The sequence below is a fragment of the Neolamprologus multifasciatus genome, chromosome 15, assembly GCF_963576455.1.
Source record: "Neolamprologus multifasciatus chromosome 15, fNeoMul1.2, whole genome shotgun sequence".
NCBI lineage: Eukaryota > Metazoa > Chordata > Actinopteri > Cichliformes > Cichlidae > Neolamprologus > Neolamprologus multifasciatus.
The window spans coordinates 30,759,227-30,770,738 of record NC_140453.1 but is presented as its reverse complement, the minus strand read 5'-3'; the positions used below and the strand labels follow the sequence as shown (position 1 = coordinate 30,770,738).

The 11,512-nt window shown below is 40.7% G+C and overlaps 1 protein-coding gene across 1 annotated transcript; it reads left to right on the top strand.

Moving 5' to 3' along the window:
* On the top strand, nt 1–11,073 carry cth (cystathionase (cystathionine gamma-lyase)). The gene is made up of 12 exons (XM_085132339.1): nt 1–267; nt 1,118–1,199; nt 1,369–1,464; nt 1,592–1,701; nt 2,007–2,141; nt 2,280–2,337; nt 3,288–3,365; nt 3,607–3,759; nt 5,734–5,855; nt 8,190–8,242; nt 8,510–8,648; nt 10,140–11,073. The coding sequence occupies exons 1-12, from the start codon at nt 82–84 to the stop codon at nt 10,152–10,154; spliced, it is 1,227 nt and encodes a 408-aa protein (XP_084988465.1). The 5' UTR covers nt 1–81; the 3' UTR covers nt 10,155–11,073.
* The last annotated feature ends 439 nt before the right edge of the window (nt 11,074–11,512 follow it).

Sequence of the window (11,512 nt, the reverse complement as noted above, 5' to 3'; positions counted from 1 at the left end):
TAAAAGTCTTTTACCATTACCGGGCACGGGTAATGCCTGCTCATCTTCAGCCCGCAGCCGTCATTTTTGGAGCGCACCGACATGAGTAACACGGACAAAAAAGAAGAACAAAGCGATTTATTCGCCGGTTTCCGCGCGGCTTATAAATCCTTCGCAACAGATGCCATACACGTCGGTCAGGAGCCGGAGCAATGGAAATCTATGGCTGTAGTGCCGCCGATTTCCCTTTCTACCACGTTCAAGCAGTACTCTCCAGGAAAGCACGCTGTAAGTACCCCGTTACTTTAGGCCAAGTTAGGATCAGACTCGTTCCAGTGTTATGGACGATATGAAGCCCGATGGTTTCTAAGTGTTTGTATATTTTTAGGTTATTCTTATTCTTATACTATTATTATGTTTTAGCTCTGTATGGAGGCGTGTCTTGTATTATTTTAGCATGTATAAGAATGTCTCTTTAGGTAAGTAAAGTTAACGTAAAATCTGTGAATGCAAGTGTTTTGAACCCACTGCACGTGACTGACTGCGCACTCTGTTAAATAAGAAACTGCCCTGATAACCAGTTCATGGTCATCCATTACTGGGAGTCTAGACTAGAATCCGCCTGTGTTAGATAAATATTGTTTTGTTTCCGCTTTAACATCATTATCTCTCCTTGTTTCACATAGTCGTTTTTTCCCCGTCTCATTGCTTCTGGCATTGATTGGCTTACAGATGACAGATTTCTAGCACTACACTGACAAAAAGAGGCAGGACGTTACATAGGAAAGAAATTCTCGAGGGCAGAGGTCACTAGTGTCAGTTTTCATTGCTTAACGTTTCACAGTTGTAAGACTCCTCATATGTAATGCATTACCAGTTAAACTTTTTTTAAATTTTTTTTATAGTTTTTGCACTCAGGTAAACTTTCTTCACACAAACCACTTAAAAACTTTGTTTAAAGCATTTGTTTTATTTCACAGGGAATTAATTATCTGATCACGTCCTTTTAATTATGTGTTTTGGAAATCACATAATTAAGCCACATACCAAGTCATCCCCTTACTGTCTGAACAGGTGCAAGCAAGTATTCTAAATGCTGACCGTGGTGATGAAATGTAAAAATCTTGTGTTGATGTAGGGGTTCGAGTACAGCCGGAGTGGAAACCCTACCAGGAACTGCCTTGAAAAAGCCGTAGCTGCACTGGACGGAGCAAAGTACTGTACGTCAGCCAAGCGTATTTCACAGCAGTGAATTTAAACAGCGTGTCATCGTTTTACTAAATGTTTAACACTTCAAAAATGACAGAGCCTTCCAATTTTAGGCTTCTCTGACACGATGATGAAAATAATTCCTGCTCTGGACAACTTCTCACACCTTTTCCTCTGCAGGCCTTGCTCTCGCTTCAGGACTGGCGGCCACAGTGACCATCACTCACATGCTCAAGGCAGGCGATGGAATCGTCAGCATGGATGACGTGTACGGAGGTGAGAAACCACTTTGCAACTTGGATGCAAATGTGTAAAACAAACTCTGTGAGCTATGAGACGTTATCTTGTTTCCTAGATTATGTTTAGTGATATTAACAGAGATTTTCTTTTTTTTAATCACAAGGCACAAACCGCTACTTTCAAAGAATCGCAGCTGAAGTCGGCCTGGATGTGTCTTTTGCTGACTGCACAAAACCACAATTGCTCAAGGCTGCCTTGAAGCCAAATACTAAGGTATGTCAAAGCAAAAATTACACTTCAGAAGATTTCAGAACATGTGTTGTTTGTTTTTGTTTTTGTTTGTGTGCACCTTTTAGGAGACGTTTCCATTTTACGTGCAAAATAAACACATGCTGTTGTACCGCTGTCTGGTTTAACTAGTAGGTTGCATAATAGGGCGTGTCTTTAAGCTAACTGAAATGGTCGTTGTGAATCAGCAGTTCAAGTGATTGGATGATTTCTCTTCTGGAAGTTACCCCCACCCCTCCCTCCGCCCCCATGTTTGGTTTGACTTATACATCATCTCTTTGCTCACGTAGCTGGTGTGGATTGAAACGCCCACCAACCCCATGATGAAGGTGGTGGACATCAAGGCCTGCTCCGACTTGGTCCACGAGCACAACAAAGACATAGTGGTGGTCGTGGACAACACCTTCATGTCGGCCTATTTCCAGGTGAAACTTGACCCACGGTGTACTTTGTGCGCCGTTGATTGTGTAACAACAGTTTGATAACCTCCTGCAATCAAATTCCAGTTCACGCTGGAATAATTCAGGAAATGATTTACTCTTGTTTCTCTTGTGCACCTTTAGCGCCCCTTGGCTTTGGGAGCTGATATCTGCATGTACTCAGCCACCAAATACATGAATGGTAGGTTCGATTTTACTAACCTAACATTTGCATTAGAAGTCGATGCAAACATTTTGTGATCTTAGTCACGTGATCTGTTGCACGCTAGAAGGGATTAATTACTTTAGTCCTAAAATGTCTCCAAAATGTACCAAAGTAAGTCTGAAATGGGTGAAATAAGATCTTAAGCTTAAATGAATAATAATTGTAAAGCGTTGCTAAAATGCTCACGTTGCCTATCTCTACGATTAAAACAGAGCAACACATGCGGGGATCACCAGTGAAGTTAGAACTTTTGTCAAGGTGTTTGAATTTGATGCTCACCCAGTTAGTTTTGGCCCACCATCATCACATAGCAAAGACGCACAAGCTCAAACACAAAAGAGCAACTGTCAATATAAAATTGTACTTAGTAGTCAGTATAATCTTTTTGTGATATATAAGTTTGCATGTTATAGAATACTGCATGATGACCCTTTTATGACTGTTGTTGGAATCAAGACTTGCTTTATAAATTCTTTCTCACAGTGATAATAGCTGAATAAGCTGTTATCATTTCACTCCTGCCAGGAAGAGGGGAGCTGGATGCTCTTATCTTCAAGAAGAGGGGCCACGTCCTTCAGAATAACACACATACACACACACATACACCTGAACCACTTTTATCTTCACTCCCTACATACTAACATTCCTCTGTTAATGAATAGACGTATTCACTGTTGTATTACTTTTGTATATAAATAAAGGCAGGTGCAGGAACAGAGCCCACATTCACAGCCCCCACTCTGGTGTGAGCGTTCTGTGATCATGCCCTTGCAAGTAAAAACTGCAGCGTCTGTGTGTTTCTACCTTTAGATTCTTAGCTGAAGAAGTGTCTTTAGAATAAATCTCTTGACAGCAACAAAGTCAACTCCAGTATAAACTCTCTGTGTTTTGGACTTCTCTTTATTGTTGTATAATCTGTTTGGCAGGCCACAGCGATGTGGTGATGGGACTCGTCTCCATGAACAGGGAGAATCTGTACGAGCGACTGAAGTTCCTGCAAAATGGTGATTAAATACAAAGAGTGCATCGAGTGTTTTTTTTTTGTTTTGGTTTTTTTAAAAAATGGAAATATACAATAAACCTCTTTATATGCCTCCATGCCACACACTGTATTTGGAGGCTCAAGTTCTGACCAGTTTAAATTCTCTTCAGTAGGAAAGTATTTGTTGATCTGGATTTTGGGAGGCTTTGTTTGTAACCTCTTTGGATTTTCCTTTTCTTCATGTGATCCCGCCTCCGCGTCAGCACTGGGTAGTGTGCCGTCTCCTTTTGACTGTTTCCTGTGTAACCGTGGATTGAAGACCCTTCACCTGAGGATGGAGCGGCACTTTAAGAACGCCCTGGCTGTTGCCAAGTTTCTGGAGGCTGATCCGAGGGTGGAGCGCGTCCTCTACCCAGGTGATTTGCTGTAAACATTTTAAAGTCACACATACCACAGACTTGTCAAAACATGCCCGTCATTATCTCCAAAAACTCTTGCTGATTTAGCTTTAAGCTTTTTTTGGAGGAGCCTGCAAAACCCAAGTTGCACAGTTTGTTGTACATTGTCTTTTTAGGTCATTTGAGTTCACACTGACCAATGGTGACCTTCCCCATTGAAACACTGTCTTTTTTTCACAACTCTGGTGGTCATACAGTTAAACTATAGAAGTCTGACCTTTCCTGGTTTCATCTCTTTATGCTTTGTTTGCCAGTTATTTAGTAGATCAATTAGACTATTTTTTATTTATATATTTTTAAAAACCTCCTACATTTGTGGGAGGTTTCCTTTATTGTTGTTTTCACTGACACGACAACATTGATCCAAAGAACCATTGTTCTTTAAACCATTGTCACTGTCGGTCACTTGAGTTCACGTTGCTGAGCGGTGACCCGTCACACGCTTTTTTTTGGTTTTCTAGCAAAATACAGTCCCTGGCTTGGTAATGTGTTGCCCTCTATTTCTACATGATAAGTAAATAAATAAATACTAGAGATGGACCGATCTGATATTACGTATCGGTATCGGTCCGATACTGACGTAAATTACTGGATCGGATATCGGAGAGAAATAAAAAATGTAATCCGATCCATTAAATATCAAAAAAGCACCTCACAAAACTTGCGACATGGCGTAACTCGGCTCATAACCGTAGCACGTTGCAGCAGTGTGGTCACGTGATAGAGCGGCTGTGTGTATTTGTAGCCTCGCTATCAAACCAGCATTTCATCTCCGAGGAAGTTATCTCAGAGAGAAGTAAAGCAAGTGTGTAAGTTCATCTCTGAATGTTTGTAAAGCATTCCCACATTAAGCTTAACAACCGATATATGGAGCAACTGCCTCTTCTCTCTCTCTGTCTTTGGCCCACTTTGCACCAGAAAGAGGAAACCAGCGGCTGAACAACAGCCGCACGTTTAAGCTTGATAAACTGTTGCTAGAATTTATTTAATATTACTTTTTACACCAGGATCTTTTTCTACGCAGCTGACAGCTGGTAACTGTGCAGGGGCGGATCTAGCAAGTTTAGCCAGGGGGGCCGATAAGGCATGAACAGGGAAAAGGGGGCACAAAGACATACTTTTCTTTCTTATTCTCATTTAAAATGTCGAGCTTTTAATAAATAATTATCCGAATCTTACACCCAAAGTTTTAATCTGATGTAAAATGTATAGAAGTCCATTACTGTATATAGTAACTGTTAAGTCTAATATACCCTAGTACTACTAGTACTAGGGTATATTACTAATAGTAATATACCCTAGTACTAGTATAATATATTAGTACTACTAATACTACTTTTTCCTTTGGGACGGTACCATCTGTGCAGTTCTGTTGAAGAAAGATGTTGAATCTATTTAATTATTCTTGAAAAATAATTTATTTCTGTGCAATTTTTTTCCCACTGCATCAAATTAAAGTTGATTATGTCAATTAAGCATCATGAGGTAGGGGGGGGGGGGGGGTTAACTTGAGTATGAACTTATACAAAAAGCAGCAAGATATTAAAAAAACAGTTTTATTGATTAAAAAGCACACTATATCGGATTCATATCGGTATCGGACATAAAAAAGTGGTATCATGCCATCTCTAATAAATACATGATTTTCTATTGAAAGTAGCCAACTGAATGTGTCTCATCCATAACATTTTTTGTCCCTCCTCTGTGCTAATTTTTAACTAAGCAAACTGATTAATCAGCATTTTCCTTCCAACTTACTTTGGTGCTCATGGGTAAATAACTAACTTTCATCTTGTTGTGCTGTTTTTGCAGCTTTTGCCTATAAAATATCATTTAGCCAGTTTTCTTATTTAGATTAAGCCGCACGTTACCAACTTTTTCTTTAAAATTAAATTTGAGATTTTGAAATATGTCTTCCCTCTTTTGACACAGGCCTGCCGTCTCACCCCCAGTACGAAGTGATGAAGAGACAGTGTACTGGGTGTCCAGGGATGATTGCCTTCAACATTAAAGGGAAACTTGAGCATGCTACTACCTTCCTCAATAACCTCAAAGTAATTTGGCTCAAAGTTTTCATTTATTCTGGCCTGTTTGATTTTGCATTTAATAAGCAGGTTGCTGGGCTTTAGGAAAACTATGTGAGATGTAGTGCTGTGAAAAACTAAATGCACCCTTCCTGTGTTTGTAGGGATTACAAAGAAATGGTTTAGTCGAGCTACTATCTCTTCTGGCTTCCTGTTTGGACCTCAGACACTATAATTTCACTTCTTATTTCTTGCCTTTCACAGCTTTCTCAGCTGCACCTAGAGGCAAACCTATTTCCTTATATAGAGAAATGTGGACGGGGTAGTGTGCAGATAGGTTGCAAATTGTATAAAGATTAAACAAGACTGTTGGTCATGAACGATGAACATACGCACTGTGGTAAGAACAAAATACGCCAGTGCGACTGTTTCATAAATCCAACTGCAATTTTGTGTGCAAACTATTATTTTGCACAAAATGAAAATGTTTATCACAACAACTGTCGGGCACGGTGGTGCATGGCGATGATTTGGTCTGAGCATCCTGCACGCACCAAGTCGACCATGAACTCCTATGTATACCAAAGTATTATGGAGTCTAATGTGAGGCTATCTGTCACACGGCTAAACTGAGTCATGCAACAGGTCAATGATCCCAAGCACAGCAGCAAATCTACAACAGACCAAAGAGAAGAAACAAGGTGTCGCAATGGCCCAAAGTCCAGATCTCAACCCGACTGAAATACTGTGGTGCATGAATGAATGTCTGCAGACCTCAATGTAAAGAAGCCATTTGGAAAACGATTACTTCAAGTTTCTTCTAAAGGTTCTATAACTACTGAGTCATGGGGTGGACTTAGTTTTTCATAGGACTGCATAGAGTCTGTATCAGGATCAGACGCCTTCACTGACCAGACGCACACAGACACAGTGACATTTTCAAACGTTGTTTTTCTACAAGACACATTACAAACTTTCCAAGTTGATAATATTTCACTATATTATAATAGCCATACAGTGTTGGGAAGGTTACTTTTAAAATGTATTCCATTACAGATTACAGAATACATGCCCCAAAATGTATTCTGTAACGTATTCCGTTACGTTACTCAATGAGAGTAACGTATTCTGAATACTTTGGATTACTTAATATATTATCATGCTGTTTACAATTACATGAATGTACTATTGCTGTGATTTATTACTGTTACTGAAGGTCCGCAGCTCCGAACCGTAGTAAAGGGACCTCTGGCTAATACGTCGGGTTCTGTGTCGGGCTCGTAGCTGAAAACTAGCTTTACTTTGTTGTCTGGGTCAACTTTGCTAGCGAGAGACAGAGAGAGGTGTTGAAAGGCTGCTCCAACGGAACTTATTGTTTTAGGAGAAAAACACGAACACGGCGTACTGTCGAGTTTTAATAGCTTACTTACAACTGGGCTCGTCAGGCTCTCTTCTTGGCTGCAGTGGTTATTATTATATTTACATGCTTCCAGCTCCGTTTTTGCTCGATGACAGCTCGTACTTTTCCTTTTTCTCCCTCCCTCGCTCACAGACACATAACGTGTATGGCAGTCCATTCTCCCTGCAGCACGGACTACACTGCCTATGATGCTACATTCTTTAGAGCTATACCTGTAGCATTCTGCCTATTAGCTTAGCACAACAACAACAAAAAGGCCTCTCTCACCCAGGAAACACACAGTCGCAGAGAGAGAGCGTCACCCTGTAACCATGGCAACCTTAACGCTGCTGCCTGGAACAACAGAACGTAGCTGTCAAACAAAACCCAAACAGTCCTGACCCGCCACAATATGAAACAGGGAAGTACCGCCGTGTAATCCATTTATTTCAACAAAGTAACTGTATTCTAAATACCACCTTTTTAAACGGTAACTGTAACGGAATACAGTTACTCATATTTTGTATTTTAAATACGTAACGGCGGTACATGTATTCCGTTACTCCCCAACACTGTAGCCATAATTAACATGTGACATCAGTTTATACTTGCTGCCAAATTCATTCATTTTTTTCACACTGTAAAAACATTGGTTTCATGTTAATTTGACCAGTTTTATCATAGTATTTGTTACAAGTGGACCATTGTGAAGCAGCATGATCCACGAAGAACAGATTGCGGATTTCACTGTGTGTATGAAAGGCCTATGTAAGCTTGCTGTTAATGTCTGAAAATCATCCAGACCACAAATAACAGCGAAGAGTGCTGCTTTGGCTTGTTTCCGTTGTTGGTTACTAATTGTCTTTTCCATTTTTTGTAATTCCCTTGAAACTTTTGTGCTTGCCTGTACACATTACGCGCCGTGCTTCGCTTCATCTTCGTGTTCTTTTCTGGTCTTATTTCAGATGTTTGCGATTGCAGAAAGCCTCGGTGGATACGAAAGTTTGGCAGAACACCCGTAAGTGTCACTGCAGTGTTTTTATTCTTGGTAGTGTTAAAAGTACACTCTTCTGTAAATTGTTTACTGCAAGCTATGCTGCAGTTTAACACAGACCACCACAAGGGGGCAGCAGAGACCAATAGATGAGCCCTATCAGACTCCCTCAAACTAATTGCAACACTTTATATGTCCATTATAAAGTCACTGTCTATGCTCTCCATTAGAATCTCAGCATGTTTTTCTGCACACAGCTCATATGTAATCCTTCTCTATCATACCGTTCAGGGCGATTATGACCCATGCATCAGTGCCAGAAAATGAGAGGAATGTGCTGGGCATCAGCGACACCCTGATCCGGCTCTCCGTCGGCCTGGAAGACGAAGCCAACATCATCGAAGACCTGGATCAGGCACTGGCTGCTGCTGTAAGTATCAGACATTAAGTTTTTGTTTTCTTTCTGTGTTGTGGTGGCATCAAGTTTACGGGAGACTTGAGTTGACTTCCTGAGAAGGTTAACTTTACCTGTTGGGCACTAACCAGTTTAAACATTTTCAGGGAGTTGTTAAATTATGGCTTGGACAGAATAAACTAGAGCACAACAACATGTAAGTTTATTTAGATATGTCTTCTGTCCTTTTTCTTTGTTTCTTTTTCCGAAACAAACATCCAGTGGAAATATAAACCAACTGAAAATGTCACGTTTCCATCCTCTGTTTTGTGGCTGCACTTGTACCTTTTATGTAGATTATTTGAGGGCTGACATTCAGAAGCATAACTAAGGGTTTACTTATCAGGGTTTTTCCTGTCTCAGGATATGTGGGTAGTCAAGCTAGTGCTTTAATGAATAAAATATTCACTTTTTTCTACTTTTGGATACCCTTTCCTCAAATAGATATTTGCCGTTTCTCAGTATATACAGTGGAAATGTTATTTTTAACTTCTTCGTTGGTTAAGCAGAAACATTGCCGTGTTCCCAGAATTCATTTTCAAGTTCATTACTCAGTTTTAAGCTGTCTCACTGCAGCGCTGTAGTGCATCGCTCTCAGACTTGGCAGGCTGTGTCCAGACATCTGCATCTTTATCGCATCTCGTCCTCTGGCGGCTGGTGTTGACGTCTGACGTTTTCGTACACCTCTCTGACTGTCTCTGGCACAGTGGCTGAGAGTTTATTAAATGTGCTTTTCTCCGATTCATCGTTGTTCTGGTTGGCGTGGATAGTTTAGGGATGTGAGTTCTGGTGTATTTTATGAATGGATGTAAAACTAAACACCAACAACTTGGCCATGATTCTGCTGCGTTAAAACTCCGAGCTCTAGCGCGCTGGTTCGGGATGATTCACCGCTAATTCCCATCCTCTAACTACGCTGTCATCAGCAGTGCATTTGAATTTCCTAAAATCTTGTTACGACCTCGTTTAGCTGTACCCTACATGGCACTCTGTACCTCCTGTCCTCAGCATTCAGATAATGCTGCTGCATCCTTCTGCTGCCCATCTGAAGAAAATGGATATTAAATGGAGACAAATCTCTCTAATGACTGTCTGTGGTCCCAGGAAAAGGCACCTCTGATTTGTGAAACATTTAATTGGATAGGATGGCAGGTCAGATGGGGGCAGACGGGTACATTTCCAGCTGAGTTTTATCAGGAAAAAGTTGGCTGTGGACATCGGTTGGTCAATTAGTGATGTAGTTTATGATGATATTTCTGTAAGATCCTGAGTTTGGATTAGTGACTGGTTTTGTCTTTGGCCTATATTAATCTAATTTGGGCTTTATTGCAGTCATTTTGGTATCCCGTCTAAGCTCATCAGAGAGTGACCTTTTTATTAAGCTGGATGTGGATTGTACATTTTATTTATGTATTTATTTATTAAATTATTTTAATTCCCCCCTCTATCTTCTGTTCTCTTTAATAGCATCCAAAGAAGTGAAATGTCTTCAGATGGCATCCTTGAGGGTGGTGGAGTCAAATTTGGGATGAAAGACCCGAATTTCCAACATGTGGGACCTCAGCTCAGTGACATTCGCCTGTCAGGGAAGCTTGTTCTTGGGGGGGCTGAATTTTTGGCTGGTTTTACTTTGTTTTCATGTTTGTTCTGTGCTTTGTTATAATTAGGATTTTTCGAAGGCTTTAATCAGGCAAATTCCTGCTCAGTTCAAATTGATGAAGCACGAGTTATTGCTGGAACAATGTCAAACAGACATTTTTCTGAATAACCTGGCTATGAAACTGTGTCTTCAGGTTGATTCGTGGTATCAATGTGCAGATTTTTAGATTACTTTATATGCACTTCCAACTCACAACGTAAGTCATCTACCTCAGGGCACTTTAGGTGGCAAGGTAAAGACTCCAGACGATCATCTGCAATCTGAGGCTCAGCTGCCACCTACTGACCAAATGTTAGAAGTGCTAGTGGCTCTCACAGTTTTGGACAGATTTCTTTTTCCTGTGCAGAACAATTGTTTTACTCAAACTAGAAGGTGAACAAAAAATGCTGCATGTCCTTTTTGTTTGGCCAAAACTTTGATATAAATGAACTGTCACTAAGAGAGGAGGCTAGTAAACGTGGGAGGGTTTGGTATGCACAAGTGAAGACGTTCCCAGCAGTGACGCCAGTTGAGGTCTGTGTAGAAATGGCTGAATGTTTTTACAGGAACATCTCTGAGATTTATGCTTGATAAAGAGCTTTGTATGTTTTTTAAACAAGAGGTTGAGACATGTCAGAACTCCTTTGGGGTTTTATCTGTGTGACAACACACACGCCATTTGTGCAACCCACTGTACTCCCACATCACAGCTCATCATTTACTGTAATCGAAAAAATCCATTAAAATCAGTCCAAGTACAAATCTGTGCCTGTGTCACTTCCTCTCAACCATCCTGCTGTACAAGCATAAGTCTTGTTGTGAGTTCAGCATCAGCAGTGGGGTGGGGGTGCACGGTGGGGCATGGGGTGGGTGAGGTAGTTGGCATCTTAAAAAAAAACAAAACTATTGTTAAGTTTCCCTGAGGGGTCTAGGCGGTGAGGGGGAAGTAACAAAAAGTGTCCGGGTCAGGAAAAGGAGTCAAGGAGGCAAAAGGGTTAAAATAGTTTTATTAAAGTAGCTCAACTAAAAGAGACGGACAAGCCGCTATCACCATTTAAGGAAAACAAACAAAACTCAAGCGTTGATCAATAAAGTAAAAAGTCAAAAAGAGAGAGCAGCTCACTAACTGCAAATACACCAAACGCACAGCTTGCTAGCTGCAAACGCACAGCTTGCTAGCTGCAGTGTTGCCAACTCCTCA

Coding starts and splice junctions, on each gene's coding strand:
- cth (XM_085132339.1), top strand. CDS start 82: ATGAGTAACACGGACAAAAAAGAAGAACAAAGCGATTTATTCGCCGGT. Junction 2,142..2,279: donor TCATGTCGGCCTATTTCCAG/GTGAAACTTGAC, acceptor GTGCACCTTTAG/CGCCCCTTGGCTTTGGGAGC. Junction 8,243..8,509: donor GAAAGTTTGGCAGAACACCC/GTAAGTGTCACT, acceptor CATACCGTTCAG/GGCGATTATGACCCATGCAT.